The 18,400-nt window shown below is 42.2% G+C and overlaps 1 protein-coding gene across 3 annotated transcripts in view; it reads right to left on the bottom strand.

Annotated features, from left to right (window-relative positions):
- The window catches only part of LOC125770162 (insulin-like growth factor 2 mRNA-binding protein 1), a 61,259-nt gene that overhangs the window by 21,811 nt on the left and 21,048 nt on the right, over positions 1-18,400 (bottom strand). Inside the window, exon 2 of one of the 3 annotated variants that reach the window (XM_049439508.1) lies at positions 15,939-16,960. The exons of 1 other annotated variant lie outside the window; for it this stretch is intronic. In XM_049439508.1, coding sequence (XP_049295465.1) covers positions 15,939-16,045 — 107 coding nt within the window. In that variant the 5' untranslated portion in view covers positions 16,046-16,960. Of the gene's footprint in view, positions 1-150; positions 643-15,938; positions 16,961-18,400 lie in introns of those variants that run through there. One more of the 3 variants, XM_049439507.1, reaches the window with a different exon arrangement.

The following is an 18,400-nucleotide window of genomic DNA, read 5'->3' as shown; positions in this document are numbered from 1 at the left end:
CGTCCGTTCATTCGGCCATTGGAATGCCCTGCGTTTGGCCACTGGCTCAAACTATGTTCTTGGTGAGCACGGATAAACCGTGGTGGTGGTCCACCGCAGTTGAGAAAATAAGAAAAAGTAGTACCTCATAAAAAGTGAAAGAAAACATACCTCAACAGACGTGTGGGTGACGACGTTAAGAAATTATTACGCGTGCCAAACTGTTGATATTGTTCATAACGGCTATAATGGCGATTGTTACGAGTTCTGCTATTGCTGAGACTGGCGTTCTGTGTTGTATGAGTATCCGTATATTGGAACTGCGGCCAGTAAGTTTCAATTGTCGATACTATCGGATGCCCATAATCTAGTGCAGGACTGTGATACTCTGTTATCGGTTGGTATTGATACTGCGGTTGTTGCTGTTGTTGTTGTTGCTGGTACTGATGATTGGCCATATTAACATTAACCAAGTTTGCGGAATACGATTCAATCCCAACCACACGTGACTGTACGATTTGTGAAGCTCACTCTTTAAGACATTCATACAAAAGCTTATGCGAAACTTTCTATGACAAATATGGCACCAGCAAACGACACTCAGTTCAGTTACGCGCACCACACGCATCACCTTCTTATCGCACTAAAAACAAGCAACAAGCTGTACGAACATGGAGTCTACGATTGCTCGTCGAAGAACAGCTACAATGTTGCAGACGACAACAACTGGAAAGGCAAACTTAACGCAAAAGCAGGTCACTTCTTTGCTAGTGCACTAATTCACGCGGTAGGTTTAATGTTTACACTTAAATCGCCACCACCGAAGTACTTCAATAATAAACGTCACAGGGAAACTGAGGCTATCGCGAAAACACACTCACACTACAGTGGCGTTACGCGAGATTGTTTCTACGTGCAGCTTGAGGGCGATAGAAATGGTTTTTATCAGTACGTGAAGCATCAGCACCGAGGGGAGGCACTAACAGCAGCGGACATTCCACCGAGCTTATGATTTCAATCAGGTATGCTTTACTGTTTCCCCCTGTTTAGAGAACAGATGCACTACCGAATGCGTCAATATGGAACTTCCATATGGTGCCACGCGCTGTTATCGTTCAATTGCAAACAGGTGAATTATGATGAGGAGATTGATTATGTGCATACGACGTTACGAATTTCACTCATTCTCACTATTTTTTCCCATCCAGGTTCGGCCAGATATCCCGACTCCCAAGTACACGCCAAATTGGTCGAATTGGGTAAGCGACTAATTAAACGCACTGACACGTAGTGTATAAACGACAGTACTACAGCCTGAATCTGTCACCGGCACGTAACGTATACGAATTGTCACCCTAACCGGCGCAAACACACGGGACCACTGTTGTGTGACGATGATGCGACGTAATGCTCCCGCGGATTGAAATAAGCAACACCACTACACGTGCTTTAGTGAACGCACAAGGTACAGACATGTGAGCAGATGAGTGCAAGGGGCGAGATTTTTGTGCTGTTGCACTCGAAACGGAACATTTAATCTAAACCCAAACTGTGTATTGTGTTTGTAGGAGAGCAACGAACCGCACCGTTCACTCACACACGCCCTTTTGCCCAGGCACCAACACGACGATGTTGTACGCACACGCGATAACGACACAAGTTGACAGTATCGGCTTGGTACGAATGGCGGCACGGCATTGGCAGCGTGGCCAAGGAAGTGTAGTAAAGAGTAAGAGCTCAAATTGACTTCGCAAGCAAAACTATTCGTGACGATCGCACACATGCAGGCGCTACTTGAACGATAAATCAACATAATTCACCATTACGCTACTCGTGCACTCAAGTCGAACGCGGCAACGAACAGCCCATTAATTTGTTCGGAAACTTCAATAAAACGATGGTCCACAAACTGCTGAGTGTGCACCGCCGCACATCCACTCCTCAATGTGGAGATTAAACTTTGCTGGCAGATATAATAATCCGCGCCCAATATTTCAAAACAAATGACTGGAAATTTGCTGACGTTTGATCACACATAAACATGCGTAAAGCGTCGGATTCTATTTGCACGCAGCAATCGTTGTTGAAGTATTGTTATACCCACTGTTTATTTACTTTTTGCAGGCTCATGTTATCGAATGTTGCCACACGATACAACAGAAGGTGTAGTGTGCGTTCTTTAAAATTCGCGCATCCATCGCGCAAGTAACGCGCTGCGTTGCAAATAATAATATTTTCACTCAGAAAAATGGCTTCCCACGACGCTACCGAGGAATGGCAAAGAACGAATGCGCGCTAAAACACACTCAAGCGTACCGGACGGCCACTCACAGCAAACTGCAACGGTCGATGCCGATGCAAAGTGCGATTCGCAATAACATTCCCCCCTTTGGGCCATTGGGGAGTGACCGGGAAACCGGTCCAAGGTACGCCACGCCACAAAGCTCCCATTCTTGTGTTTCCACCGGACGTTTGGCTTTTGTTCGCCGTTTCGATTTTGATCGTGTAGTGGTTGCAGGGAGTAGTAGTAGTAAAAGCCAGGAACTCTGATTTTGCACAACGTGCAAACGATGATGCTGAGCGGCCACAAATCCATGTTGCGCTGAGACACATCTCTCCACGGTTGTGCCGCATGATCTGACCGATCTGGGAAACAAAGCATCTCAAAACAAGGATCAAAACGCGCACGATAAGAGTATTTTGATGGCTTAGTTGGAATGTGGTTGGCGTGTAAAATATAAATATTTCAAAAAACTACAACAATTTCCTTTGATGCTCTAGAATGATATGTTTTTTTTCTATCAAGATCCAGTTGCTTTATCGTCGGATTTGCTACTGTGGATAACTCATGTTCTAAGTTATAATAAGAAATATTTCGACAATATATAATATTGAAATAAAATTCGATATCTGTTTTTACGGATTCGATCTGTCAAACCGCGTCTAGAACTGTCATTTAGAAGTAACACGCATAAACAGACACACGGTAACAAAACACCCGCTAAAACCATAATTGCACTGTAATGCTTGCATACATTCAGGCGCTATGTACTAAGGCCGCATAGGATTTTCGTAAAAGGAACAGTAGTACTACGGTTGTGTTTCTGGGCAGGTAAGAGGTGATGATATTTTTTACTTCTTGGCACTTCTCCAACCGATGGTCGGGTAAGTAGAAGATGGAACACTAAAAAAAAAACTTTGATTTTTTAGTACATGGCTATCCTCCCCTCGAGCAGACGATCATTGCAGATCGATTTTAGTAGAACACGCAACGTGTGCGATTTTTATGAATGAAAGCGAAATGATAGTAAACATTACTCTTTTACATGGTGCATTTCTGGCTTTTATAAGCACGCGATACCTTTTCCATTAATAAACCAATAACCATTCAGAAGGCTAAGGCATGTTATGCTATTTTTTGTGTGAAATTCTTAGCCAACCTTTGTACATAGGCAGTACTTGTGCATCCTTTTGTGTGCGGAAATTCAGACAGACAGAGAGGGAAAGTGAGAAAGTGAACGTTTCCCCACACACCCTGCGCACGGGAAACCCATCGATAGAGAACAGCCTAAAAAACGATGCGGATGTGAACGATACAACCTCTAAAGAGGGGTTGATTTGGCGATGGGCACGAACAACCCTTCCACGAACCAACTGTTGCAGTTTAAATGCGCACACCATTGTCTCGCGATAACCCACCAGGCCGGGCGAGTGGTCGCGTACACAGCATATGTCCTTTGATCTTCTCCTCGACCCTGCCGCCTCCCTTGGTTACCTTCAACCCTCTGTGGCATAGTACGCACTCACCCCTTTTTTGTTGTTGGTCAGAACGACAGGAAAAAGGGGAAAATTGCATTTGCAAATTGCACCAGCGGGACCTGTTGCACTTGGCAAATACCGTCATTACAGGGCCACACTGGCACTTTTGCTCTCATTCATGCGCTTGCACCGGTTTCGAATTCCCCCCCCCCCCTCCCCCCGGGCCCGGTCCCTTTATCTATTAAGCCGCACACGGTATCCTTCCGTTTGCTTTCCTAGCAGTGGACGAATAAAAATTGCTCCGCCCTCGGAGAAAAAAATCTCCCACCGCTCCCCGCACACGACACGGAAGTGCGATGATGTTTTGATAGATGTGATGCACCCATACACACACAGGCATGCATTTTAGCGAATGCTCATTCGAAAAAGGAAAAAATAAACAAAGCACACAAACAGGTGCATCGGTGCAGTTGCATCATCGTGCAGTTGCGAAAGAGACAACGCACGCGATGGAAAAAGGATCATGCGCGTACGGGTTTATTGCAGCTGCATTAGCAAAAGCAATCAGGGGAAAAATCCTTCCAATGCATTTACGCCCTTGATTGCAGTTTCTTTAATATAGCTAGCTAATGGGCAAAGGATTTTCCGACTATAGGAATGTGGAAAGTTCATTCGTTCATGAGCATCGACATGTGAAGGTATGTTTTAATTATTAAATTAAGCATTAATAGTAAGGACTATTAATGTGAAATTTTAAAAATTTTGTTCTATAACAATTTTGGTCGGGGAGACACAAATTCCTGTGGGAACAAAATGAATTACAGCTAGTTAGAAATGCTCGAGAGTTAAAAAGGCAATCGACAATAGACGCAATCATGCAGTGAAACATCGCTAATTGTCTAGAGATTGAACATTTGCTTGCTAATCAACCACTATTAAGCTCCGAAAGGTATCCTTTAAATTGGAAACTGTAATAAATCGTTTTCCGAAAGCAACCGAGCCTAGGGAAGCGCCCCACGAAACCAAATTCGGTTGTCCAGCGGGCAGTGTCGCATGTCGCGAGCAGGTTTTCACTTGTGGCTGCTTGAATTATTGCCCATCTAGAGACGATAGGAACGCCGCAGAACATTTGCATCGAGCGACGCACCACAGTTTGCTGAATGAAGTTGCGAGGAGAGCCCTTGCCCAGTTCGTCTGTTCGCCCGTCGTCGCCCGTCATGCTTCTGGCGGAACGCGAATTTTGGCAATTAATAAGAAATTGCTCGTCCACGGTCAAAACCCAATTGGACAGACAGAACCGAAAGGGAGGCAAAGGTATGGCCGGAATGCCGGTGGTACTTCCGTTTTATTTTTTGTTTCGCTAATCTTGTTGAACTTGGAATGAAGGAACATCGACCGAACGTGCAATGGGAATGTAGGGCGAAGCGATCGGACGAGCCTCACCAAAGGAGAGAAAAATGTAGGGCGAAAACAATTTCGGGAAGCCAAATTATGGATCCACACAGCAACAACACACACACAATGAGCAATTGGCACAGCGATTGCAGTGGCGAAGAGAAACCGAAACAGAACGCAGCACGCCAAACATGTACACGATATAAAGGAAGGAAATGAACACAACACAGGAAACTGGCAGGAAACGAAAGAGAAGCAATTTTCCTTCACATAAGAGAGAAACGGAGAACATGTATGGTTATGATGTTTTCAAAAGGAGAAAACAAAACAGCACTACGAATGAGAAAGAAAAGATAGGGTACAATGGGCAGGAAAAACGTGACGAAGAGTTGGCAGTAAGAAGAGAAAGCTTAGAATTAGTGCAAAAAAACGATATAAGAAAAAAAGAAAACTAGAAAACAGAGAGACAGAGGGAGGCCGACTGAAACACGCAAGACGCATAATATAATAATAAGAAAAGATAAACGCAAACACATACATAAGGCTTTGCGCAACAACATACAGATACGCACACATGACTACACAAGGAACAAACAAAACGGAACAACACATAAAACGCTGCCCCTTTCTTGCTTACTGTTTGACAAGCAGCGAAACAAAAACAAAAAAGTAAAAGAAAAGAAGGTATAACCACCGATTCCCTCCCCTTTGCTCACTCCTTCCCACTTTACAACAAATATATAGAAGAAAAAAAAAACAAAAAAAAAGCAAACCCCCTTTTTCTAACATCCCATCACAATTCCCGTCACAATGCGCCTTGTAGAACATTTGTATGAATAATAATCGAAAAAATGAGCCCAAAAAAGCCTTCCCCCAAACCACCCGTTTTCTCACTGCCCCCTGCCCGGTGTGCCATCGGGAGAAGCCGGTGGTGAGGTAAAATAAAGCAGCAACAACAACAAAAAAATAAACAGGCCGCAATCAGGAAGGACCAGCCGAAAAATTGAAAGGAAGCAATGAACGGACTCCTTGGCTATAAAAAAAAGGATATAGAGAAGAAGAAGGTAGACGAGGTACCAACACATCTCGGTCGAATAAAATAGGACTAGAATGAGTGAACCGGCCGACCTAGAATGGACAGTGGACAATCGAGCAGAGGTCCGTAGCCCCTGAACGGTACGGAGCACGGTATATATGAACACGTAAGAAAAGAGAAGAAAATGTTAGAATCGTTGCACAATGAACGAACTAATCTAATTGTTCTAATAGCTCTGGCAGATCAACTAGACCCGATAGATTTGCATAGAGTAATTTCTATTTTGTTTCATCTTTCTTATCTTCTTTAGTAAGTTTTAGTATTTTTTTAACTTTTTTTTCCTCTAATTTTTATACATCGACAAGATTGATAGAGGTTAGAAAGCATATCTTCTAAGTTTTTCATTTTTTAAATCTTTTTATGATATATTCGTTTGCTGATCCAACTTTTTAAAGTTTTTTTGCTCTAATATTTAATTTTTACATGTTTCTTAAACAAATCATTGTTCCTTAGATAGGTTTTAGATATTGTCTATCTTTATTTTGCAAAATTTAATTCACCAAAATAAAATCCACTCTATTTTCATCTCGGCATGGATCTGTTTCGTAAATTTTTGTTCTTTTTTCTTACTTTATAAAGTGATGGGTTTACTTTTACGTTTTACTCAATATTGAACCAAAAATATGTTTTCATATAAATTTGAAATTAGTTTTCATTTCAAAAGGTTTACTTACTATCCGGTAGCAACTTGTTGTAGCCCGGTTGTATTGTTGTTTTTTTTTGTAGATTTATTAACATAAACTCCTGAATGCTTACCTAAAACGAAACAAAAGATAAACATCACATTAAGCACTATTTTTACAAATGAACATGATTAAATCGCAAAAAATACAGTTCATTTATCAACCATCACGGCCACTACCCTCAACCATCCTCCAATTCCGCTTGTATTTCTCCCACACCTCCATGGAAGTGTAGACCTCATGGAATCGTTGGAACGTTTGGAAAGGTTAGCGATGCCGACGTAGAAAACCTGGCACAAAACGGTGATTTTCCGTTTTTCGATTACGGCGCTTTTCCCATTTTTGCACCGACTTTTATCTGACATACATGGCCCCTCCAACCATGGTTCCTCCAAAATCGGCACCGTGCGTTGAGGTTAATGAACTATTAGTTTTCTCGAGCATCGGGGCGGCGATAAGCAAGTGTACTTATCGTATATTTCAATTTGTGCTGCTTACCGTATTTGTACGGTACATTTTGTACATGTACAAAAATTTTGGATTATTGAACAAAACAAGAAAGCAAAAAAATCTTGATGTACTTTTTTTTTTTGGTTGCAGAACTTTGCCCTAATAGCCTTGAAATATTGCAAACCGAAGAAAATGCTGGAAAAACCCTCAGCAATCTTCAACCAAACCAACCAAACCAAGCGCGATAATAAAATGAACCACCCGGAACGGGAGGCAAAAACAAAATCCCGTTTTTGCTGGAACGGTACGGTTCATGAAATACGAATATTTCAACCTACAATAAAATCATTGGTTGTCTCATCTAAAAAAAAAAGATACACCTTACATTAAACTACCGATCTGTTTCTGTCCAATCGTGGTGAAGTATGGGGCCAATAAACAATTATGCAATGACTCAATTCATTGCCCGGCAAAAGGAGTTTTACACTTCTTGCACGCTTTACTTAATGAACTTTTCTTTGGTATTACTTGTTGCGAACTAAATCAAGATGGACCTCAAAACGGAGGAGGACTACTGTTACAACTTCCATTAATTGGCATCGGACAATCGAAGCATATCGAACTTCGTTTTGGGGGCAAACTGCTTGTGCCCAGGGTACGATCAATTAGTGGAAATGTGGCCAGTGAAATAAAAATCAACATTAAACTTTCTTTTCCTGTGCGGGCGAATCGTTTTCGATAAACGTTGTTTTTGTGGATGGAGAAGGCGAGGCAAACGGTAGGTTGAATATTAATTAACAACATTCAACCATATCACCAGAAGACGTTACAATAATAATAATGGTGCCTTCTTCGCGTTTTTCTCTATAAAAAATGCAGCACCGTTGTTTTTTTTTTAGTTTCTACAATCGTTCTCGGCAACAACAGCAAAACGATGCTGGAGATATGGGCATGGAAAATGAAACAAATACCGATTTATCACACTTTCCTTCAACCTCGAATCAGTCTCCTGTAACAATCCGATCCGGAAAGGTCATCACGGATTTTCTACAAAAGAAGAAAGGGTAAAGAGCAATATATACATACAAGAGGAAGCTTCCCTGCTGAGGTTCGGGGTTTTGATAGTGTTCGTTGTTTTTTTTTTGGTTGCTTCTCTTGCGCTAATTGTGCATCACCCTTCCGGGAATGTGTGTACTTGCGGAGTGCATTTTGCTTTGCTCCCTTTTCGCGACGGCAGCAGCAGCAGAGTAAACCAGCAGCCGGAACGCGCGCGCCAGCACCTGACGAAAAGCGATTGCAACCCCGGTCTCTTTGAATAGAGACTCGGAACGCACCCGGATTATCATGCGACCGAACGATATTGGACGAACGTCCGCGAACCAAACCCCACCTCCCTTCCTCCCCTTCTTGCAACAGTTTTTCAGCGTTGTTCTATGCACCCGGTATGTGACTGAGCACTGATGCATTTCTCTGTTTGAGCACCGACCTAGCCCTCTCATTTGCTTCTTGTTAGCCGATGATTAAGCAGGTCGTGAGATTTCCTTGTGGCGGTATATGGCGGTTCTTGCCTAGGGCTGTAACGAGGCAGGCTGATGTTAGGGAGATAAAATTTTATCAGGAGTTTCAAAAAGCGTTTTTAACATTCTGATGCACTTTTAATGTCGTATCAAACATTATCTCACAGTAATTGATATGGTAAAGATTTTTAATTTGTTTTTAGTACTAATTTTAGTACACAGATGTTGAAGAAGGATATTGATGATGAACTTCTCTATTTCTGATTTCTTTCAGAAGTCTTGTTTTTTTTCAGAAGATGACTGTATTGCTGTAGATTTAATTATTTAGATATGTTTAGTAAATCTATCTATCAATTGTTGTACTAAAATTTTCAAAGCAGAGAAGCCGCTTAAACATTTCAGATTTTTGCACAATTTTTATAGCGATATAAAGCATGCTATATTGTGGAAACCTGTAAAAGCGGAACGCTCTTACAATTTAAAAAAGGATTTTGTAAAATTCGAGTAATTGCTCGTTCGTCTACTGGACGCAGTTTTAGTACAAATACATACTCTATTTTACGTAAAGGGAGATTGTCTTTTCATTCCCACTTGATACTCTTGAAGGAATCATACGCAAAAGCATACAATCCATCGTCGTTAGCTGTTGTTAGTGGTGGCTTCTGTTGTTCCCTTCTGCAATTTGCCGCTCACGGGTTAAAATATCTCAAGGATCTGCATGTTAACGTTCACACCATTGGTACCTCCTGTTCCGGATTACAAATCGATCCCTCATCGATTATGCGATACCTTCTCTTTTGTGTGCTCTTTCTGCTGGGCGCAATTACTGCCGGATGTCCGCTTCACAACAAACCGAACGAGTTATCGATAGCATACGTATCCTTTCCATCGCACATGTTATAGCCACTGCCTGGCGTTGCGAAACATACTTGATTGTAAGTCAAAGTTTGATGGCAAGAACATTGAAGAGCACATTTCAACAACTTCTTATGGATTCAAAGTAGTGACTTTAAAATTGTTTTCCAATCACAATGATAATCTCGCTTCAGTTCACGGACATTTTCACCAAGCAGTGGGTATTAAAAATCGCTTCTTCTGCTTCTTCTAATCCCTGTCCATCTTGACCCATTCGCACATCGCTCCCGCCCCTAAAACAACGATGCTTTCGACCCGAAAGGTACATCGAAAACGCATCTCTTTTACATATCTTTTTTCCGCGCGATCCCCTTTGCCAGATAGCACAGATAGTGAACAAATTTGGACAACAAAACCCTTTTTTTGACTGGTCACCTTCGGTTGTCGTGATAATCTGGAACAGGAAATCATTTCACTCGTACACATCCAGGATGGCGGGTAAGTGCGAGCATAAGAAGCTGATCATCCTTTCGAAGCGCAAGCGTAAAGCAAACCCCACAGCGGAAACAACAAGACCAGAAACCTAGGGAAGCTAACTAGAGAGCCGGACCGTGTTAAGCGGCAGAAGGGATATGCAACACACTCCGGGATAAGTAGGTATGGAAAAGAAGTGCACACACGAAAGATCACTCGCCCGTTCCGATCCAGTGCCAAAATTTGATGAGAATCTGTCCAATTTCCATCACGTACGTTTTTTTCCCTCCACCCTTCCAAATCCAAGATCCCTTCCTCATCCACCCATGTACCCATCGCGACCGTATGGATCGCACAGGAACGCTGAGAAAACGTACGTATCTGCGTGGCTTAGCGCGCTTCCGTAAGAAACCCGTTGCCATGTATCCGCTTTCCTTGCTTTGCAAGTGTGCGTTTGCGCGAACGGATCACACACAAACCAAACTTTTTACCACCGTTGGGCCAAATTTGGTAGCCCTTTTTTTGGCTGAAAAGGATTTCGGCCAAAAACGGAGGTCCCGAATGTTTGCAGAAATGCCGCTGTTTTCCCCCTTACGGAAGCGGATCATCATCATCGTCGGGAAAGATTGAGCGGGATGGATATAGAGCGTGTGTACGGCAAGGATATCTGTTTCCTGGAGCATGTTAACACAGCTTACGACGGACCGGCCTACGGAGCGGAAGAGGAGCCACGAAAAATCGGACCTTTGCGATCCTGCAACGAGCGATGATTGACACTTGAAGCATAATTCGTTTCCCTTTCTTTAGCAACGGGGAAGAAAACGAGCTACCCTTTCTCTATTTCCTTCTTATTTTAATGTTCTTCTCTTTTGCTCTCTCACTACAATATATCATTTTTTAAGTTTGGTTCTTTTATTATTCAATTTACGATTTTTGTAATATGTTTGCCTTATTCATTTCTACAATTTAGTTAAAACAAATTTTAAGAGATTTTAGTTCCAATATAATACTTCTAATTCCGTTAGACATAACTTTTTGTAAAGTTCTAAACACATAGCATCACATGGATTTACAACAACATTTAGGTTAATCATTTTGTAATAATTACGATTCGATTGTTAGTACTTTAAATAATGAAAAAAAAATTTAGCAAATAATAAAACGGTGAAAACAAATCAACACAATTTACTTTACTTCTATTTTACTCTATATACCTTGTACAAAATGTACTCTCGTCTCGTCTCGTCGAACTTAATGTGTAGACCTTGATTCAGGTGTATTTTTACTTTCGGCAGCATAATTTTTAGTACACAGTTCTTCAAAATGACAATTTAAATTTTATCTAATTACAGTTTCTAGTACATTGAGCTTTTCTAGAGTTTGAAAATATGAAAAAAAATCCTGATATTCGCATCACAAACCATTGCACTAAAACTTGCTATTAGTACAACAGACTAACTTGGAGAATTTGAACTTAATATCAATAAACGAGATATTGAAAAACTTCAGCAAAATATTATATTTAGCTTCGCATATATTTAATGCCATGATCAAGTAACGAAATCCGTTAAACATTTGCGGAGTAAACGGATATTGTGTAATGGAGAATGAATACGGTTGTACGGTTGTCTTGATGAATATGATATAGTGCAGTAAGGGTAAAAACTATAACGCATCCAAAAGCGTGTGGGCATGCAAATTCTTTTGCACTAAACAAACCACACCAAGCGCATTTTATTAGTAAGAGGGGGTTAGCGAGCTGCAATTTAAAAAACCCAGCGAAATCATAACATTACAGACGAACGAGTGTGGACCAAAGGAGAGGTAAAAACATAATCCAATCTTTGTGTTAACCGTCGAGCATACACGGCAGGAATGGGAGGTATCGAGGAATGAGTGTCAGTTTGGCTTTCCGTTGCAGTTTTCCCGGGAAACGGGAAAAAGTGCACCGTGCAAGGATAGCCTGGCTCGTGGCGTAACGATATTCTGTGTCACGGTAAGCTCCGCTTACATAACACACGTGTACGCGCGTCCCGAGATGGATGGGTTTGTGCCGTACGTTCACTTGTTCGGCGGGGAGGAACAGGATGGATCATATTTTTCTGCCATCGGCAGAACCAAACTGCAACGTGCATTTTTCGTTATGCCGCAACTCCCTGGAAACGGTGTGCCAACGATAGAATGTGTTGTGATTGCACTTTTTTATGTTTGAAATCACACTCCATTGCGTTGCTGTTGGTGCAGGTTGGGCTAGGTGTAGGGTTTTTAATTTACCAAGTATTTGCCGACCGTTAAAAAATTGGAGCTCAATGTCCAATGAAGGTCAGCTTTGAAGCGCGCTAGTAACGATCGCTCCCTTAAGGTGCATGATCAACCAATTTCGACCGCTGAAGCGATACGTTCAATCGTCCCTGGGAGAACATTTGTCGGAAACTTTAAATCTTACCCAGCGTGTTAACGTTTCAAGGTGAACTTCTCTTCTACTAGTGCCGCGTATGGACGCTGGAGTAAGATACGATAACAATGCTAAACAACAACCACAAAAAAATCTACAAAATTCGCGGAAGGATGCAGCGTATGCAGCGCCAAACTTCATCTGCTACGCTTGAAACAAAACAAAACAAAACGAACAATAAGAACAGCAAAAGTGCAGCTCGAAGAATCTCCCAAGGTTCGCATCCGAGCGCTTCTCCAAACAACTGGACGTACGCAAGGAAGTGGATAAAAAAGGAACCTCTTCCCGCGCATTTTCGAACTGGAACGTTTTATTACATCCATTCGTAGTCGTTGTTGTGGTTGGCGTTGTCTGTCGTTGGACGAATCGTTCCAAAGTTTCAAGGTTAGAGTGACTTCTTGCTATACAGCCGATGGCTTCCATTTGGTGAGGTTAGCAAATCTTGTACGCAACGAAGACAGCCACAAAATGCACACCACCGACAGGGATGCACGAGTGATAGTAAAAGTGGTGCAACCGGTGCACGAGGTTAGTCGAAAAGATTGCAAAGAACCGCGAAAATCCTCCCGTAGTCGGACGACCCAGACTACAAGTGTGGAGCTGCGGGAAGGCGTCGGTTACGTTTTCTTCGCTACTGTTACTGCATTCTGTTTGTGCGCTTCTGGTGCAGCGACGTCCATCCAAAACCGAAGCGATGATCGTGGCGAAGCGTAACAGGGAAGAAAATCGATTCCCAGTGTGCGCTCCAAATCTCTGGATTCACGACGAATTTCGGCAGCTCGCCAGCCGGCGTTAGCCAGACAAACAGGAAATGAACAGGTGATAAATGTAAGCCATCGTCTCGCGATGCGTGTCTGGGTTTTGGGTCTCTTTTTATTAATGCTTCTCAGGCTCTAGAGTGTCTTCTTCTCATATTGCAGACTAATGCATGGCAGTTGGATGGAAAATCTTGAGATACTGCATTAGGTGGGAAATCAAGAAACTAACATGTGTTGTGTTGAAATCACTTAAAAGCCTTAGCTACGGATGGTACCGAAGGTACCTGTTGAGATAAATACAACTCAAAAGTTCAGGCAACTCAGTCTAGGCAAGAAACAAGTGACAAAAAAGCGAAGTTCTTAAATTAACGTACACAAATACATAAACTGCCATTTCGGAGTAGTTCAGTGACACTTAAGTTTTTAGTATATTTCTTCCAGTAGCGTTATCTGCCATATTGATTCGGAACAACACAGTTGAAATCACGTAGGCTAAGTGTACATATATGAATTGAGAGACAATAATACCTTCATTATTATCATTTAAGGTGGTATCAAGTATCAAAAATAAAACAAATTAAATAATAAGTTCAAACATGGGGTAACATGAAAGATAAAATTAGGTAATGCTGCTGGATGGAATGTGAGATCCGCACAACCTCATTTGATCATCCATTTTTCTAACGCCTTGGTCAATAAATCATCGTCGAACATGGAGCCCTAATGTGCTTCTTTTTTATATTCAATTTAAAGTCCAGACATCTCCTCTTCAAAGATCTGCGCAAGATCACTATCGATCAGAGTAGGATCGTAGGGGACGATGGTAGGTGTTGGTGGTGATCTTCATCCTTTCAGCTTTGCCCCATCTTCGCCGAGATTTGTGAAGCATAAAAATAAGGTACCGTTAAAAAAAGGGGGCCATGTTATGCCGTTGGGTTCCGAAAAGTCTTTCTTCCCAGAAGCCCCGAATCTTCGACTCGTTGGATCCTTCTAGGAAAGTTTTATCATTCGGGGCCGTTTCGTTTCGTTTTTGATGTTTTGCTTAATTGAAACAGAGACAATTAATTATTTTATTTTCGAAGCCTCCTCCTTTCGAGCCCATGTCACCCGTTGGTCGGTTTGCCAGTCAATTTGGGGATGACACATTCAATGGACAACTTCAATATTTTCCTTACCAGTTCACAAAATTATTTTGCCCCATTTTGCTGCACACAGGTCTAATTTGCATGATGTAATTGCTAGCATCAGTTTGATTATGTAATTCACTATATGTTGGTCCTGTTCAAACAAGCCGTTCGCTTCCCTGTGATGTGTTTTATGTCTTTCTACCTTTCGACGCACACCATCAAATGTAAGGATTCGGTCACATCGGTTCCTCGCCTGAACTCTCCCCCAATATCGCACCATTGTGGAAATGAAATTTGAGCAGTTCAACCATCGAGCAATCGGGCAAGCAGGCAGGCATCGAAAATCATAATCCCCGAGAGGGTCTTGAGCCTTCTTCTGCGGCAGCATGTTATGCAGTGTGCTCGACTTCAGGACAGAAATTCGCGCTCTTGCAACTACCACCAAGCACGAGCACAACCTTGAGAATTGGATGCGGTAAACGTGAATGTAGGAAGAAATAAAACGGCCAAGAAAACAACCAACGCTGGGAGTATTATATAAATGTTGGCCAACGGGTTGATTCCAGGATGGGCGGCTAGTGCACCGGTCGGGGAATGAGCGGGAAATCGGGTTGATCGTCCCAGAATAGGGAGCGCACAGAGCAGTGGTTTAGGAGTTTGAAGCGAATTCGGGATTTTGGCACACACAAAAAATAGGAACCGATCCTCGTCGCTGTAAAAGGAAGGAACAGAAGCAGCATAAAGCAAACACTGGGTAAGGGGCTGTTCAACTGTTCAACGCTTTAGAACCGAAAGGAGGAGGCGCAGCTCTCGAACGCGCACGAAAGGTAAGAAGGTTGCCGCCAAACAGCTAAAGAATAAGACGACCGTCATCAGGTAGCGCGCGTAACACACATCCAACTACCGCCTGTACCGGGATTTCTCCAAACATGGCACAAGGACAAGCAGCGCTGCGGTAAGGCAAACGCTGCAAAAGGAAAAAAGGTTCAGCGAAATGAATCGGGACGCGATTATGCGAATTTGGACGAGAATCCAAAAGACACCCTCCATCCAGTCGCCATGCTTTGGTGTGAAGCATTGAACGTGAATTTTGATCGAGGTTTTAGATCTCACCACAGGATAGGTTTTCTACTGGTCTCCTCAAACCGTGTGGATCCGAATGATTCGTTCGTCTAAGATACAAAGACGTATACAGAGTGATATATCTATCTGACTACCATGACGATCACAGTTACTGTGCTTTTCCTATAAATTCAGCAGCGAATAGCAATAGAGCTCTCCCAAAGAAAGAAAGGATTCTAAATTTTCGCAGTTAGTAGTTATGGTGGGAGTCTGCAATTTTTGTGACAGTTTCGTTGTTACTGGTTTATTGGAAAAACAAAATATTTACCTGGCACCATTCTGTGTTTTGGGCGCATCCAACGGTGGGTCGAAGATCTGCTCACGATCCTCCTTCGACAGCTCAAGCTCCGAAAATTGCTCCAAATTAGACGCCATCTTGTACAATGCGTTGTTGCTAAATTATCGCGAAATTGAAGCACGTAGCCCAGTACGTTTCAAACGTTTTGGATGCTGTATATACTTCGTTGGCTATTTCTTCCTTAGCAGCCTAAAAACTGGTCCGCCAGCACATACAGTAAACGCACAGGCACACGTAGGAACACAAACACATAAACACGCGAGTACACACACACACACAGGACCCAAGTTGACGAACGATCACTAGAGCATGAGGTGTCTTTCGTTGAGGCGAAACATGCACGTGAATTCAATGCAGATAAACACGTGGAGTACACACACTGTCGCTTCCAAATCGAGATCCCTTTTCAATGCCTAGGACTCAGACACAATGCACAAACGTAACGTGTAACGACTCAGCTTTGGATCGAAACCGCGAATATAGACACGCACACCAGGCCGAAATGGGTAATTTTGACGAGCCGAAGTTAATCCGTTGGGTCGCGTTTGATCGCATCCAGGTGAAAACGGTAGTAAACGCTTATCCAATTATTCTCTCCTACAGCTCACACTCTGCTCATACTATCATGCGTTTATCTGCTGCTAATATAGCACATTAGAAATTATTACACACGCGTTTGATTTCGATACGCTTCCTTTCTCTTTCTCTCTCTCTCTCTCTCTGTATACCTCTTTCTCTCTCGAGCACGTTTCAAGCAACTTAAAACATTAATAACAACAATAGGTGGTACTAATAATAATGGTAGCGGTATTGGTAGTACAAACACAGATAACAAACACTAAGAGCTCTTTCTGTGCGAAAAAAAGCTTTCTGCCTTGAACACCTATTGCCCGGCCGTCTTTTCTAAGTGTCACCTTTACCCTGGTTTTTGTTTATTTGTTTGATACCCAAAAGTGTCGCGTTTCAGGATACAACTTTTCTACACCTTTTAGCTGTGATGATTGGATGAAGAGATGGAGATAGAGAAAAAAAAGGACGAGATTGGGAAAGAAACATGTGATCAGTTATACGTCTGTTTGACGGATTTATTACTACAAATTTGGTACTACTACAGACACGACATAGAGATGAAGAAACGCACACAAATCGTACACATTTACACACAAAGCAACACCGAAAAAGCGATCGCAATTTAACTGTCTATCCAGAATTTAATCGTAATTCACAGAAGACATTCTTGACAGCTGTGTATTAATACATTCGATCTGGCTCGCAAGTGAACAAGATTAGAAATTGGGCCAAGCAGTAGCAGCGATTGGGATATCGGTAATCCAAATCACGCATAGACCGTTAACCATAACCAGATTGTTGAGCTTACTCAGAAGAATAAGAAACCGGATTCTTCGGTGTGTCTGTGTAAATACTATCGGTATTGTCACTAGCGATATTCCGTACACAAGAGCACATGCCTAACCGATCCGAAGTCGAATATTACACCGGAGATGATCGTTTTATTATGGTGATCTGGTAAAGAACCTTATTGAGTTTTTAATTGCCCTGTTCATCATATTGAGAATGAGACGAAAAAACTCCATTTACACACGGTACCGCTTCCTGGAATTATCTTAGAAGACTTCACAACATGGAATTTTGAGTACGTCACAGACTTCATCATCTCGTCATCTCCATTATTGACACAGCAGTTCAAAGCTGCTTCAAGCTGGATTGTAGCGCAGTTTTTTCTGGCGCAGAATTGAGGCCATGGAGTGAAAAGAGAATTGCCAGAAAGTGTAAACCGGCTTACAATGGTCGACCCTTCGATACAAGCAATACTTGAATTGGAAGGTTAGCTAATTTAAATTGTGCAAACATAATACTAATCTTGCAAAAATTCAGTATAGTACATAACAGATACATCAAAATGAAGTACATTTAAGTACGCTGCAAAAGTATAGCAAATAGGTAGATGGAACGGAAATACGCACACATTCTAAAATAAATATCAGTTAGTATCACGGCGCATACTGCGGTCTAGTGAAAGAGAACTCAAGCTGATGTTATATATCTGCCTAAATGTGTGTACATCCCGCCACGCTATATAGATACTACTAAGCCGGTTCGCGGCAACCGGTAAACCCCACAACTACAACGCTTCCCAAGCTCTCGCACACTAATCTAACTCTCACAAATCTTTTCAAGCTCATCTACGAGTCGATCACCTCTTCTCTGCCAATGGTGAACACGCGTACGCTCATGCTTTGGCTCTCTCACGCACTTTCCATACCCTTATACGGGTTTGGAGTTATTTGTTCGAATCGCACATCTAAGTGCTGATTTGTGTGTAAAATCTGTACGTTCGATTTGTTTTGTGCTTTGCTTGTAGGATCTATTTTTTGTTACTGGGTAGGCATTTTGCATTTATTGCACAGTAA

The sequence above is a fragment of the Anopheles funestus genome, chromosome 3RL (assembly GCF_943734845.2).
Source record: "Anopheles funestus chromosome 3RL, idAnoFuneDA-416_04, whole genome shotgun sequence".
In the NCBI taxonomy this organism is placed as follows: Eukaryota; Metazoa; Arthropoda; class Insecta; order Diptera; family Culicidae; genus Anopheles; species Anopheles funestus.
The sequence above is the reverse complement of the archived record's forward strand: the minus strand, read 5'-3'. Positions and strand labels throughout refer to the sequence as shown.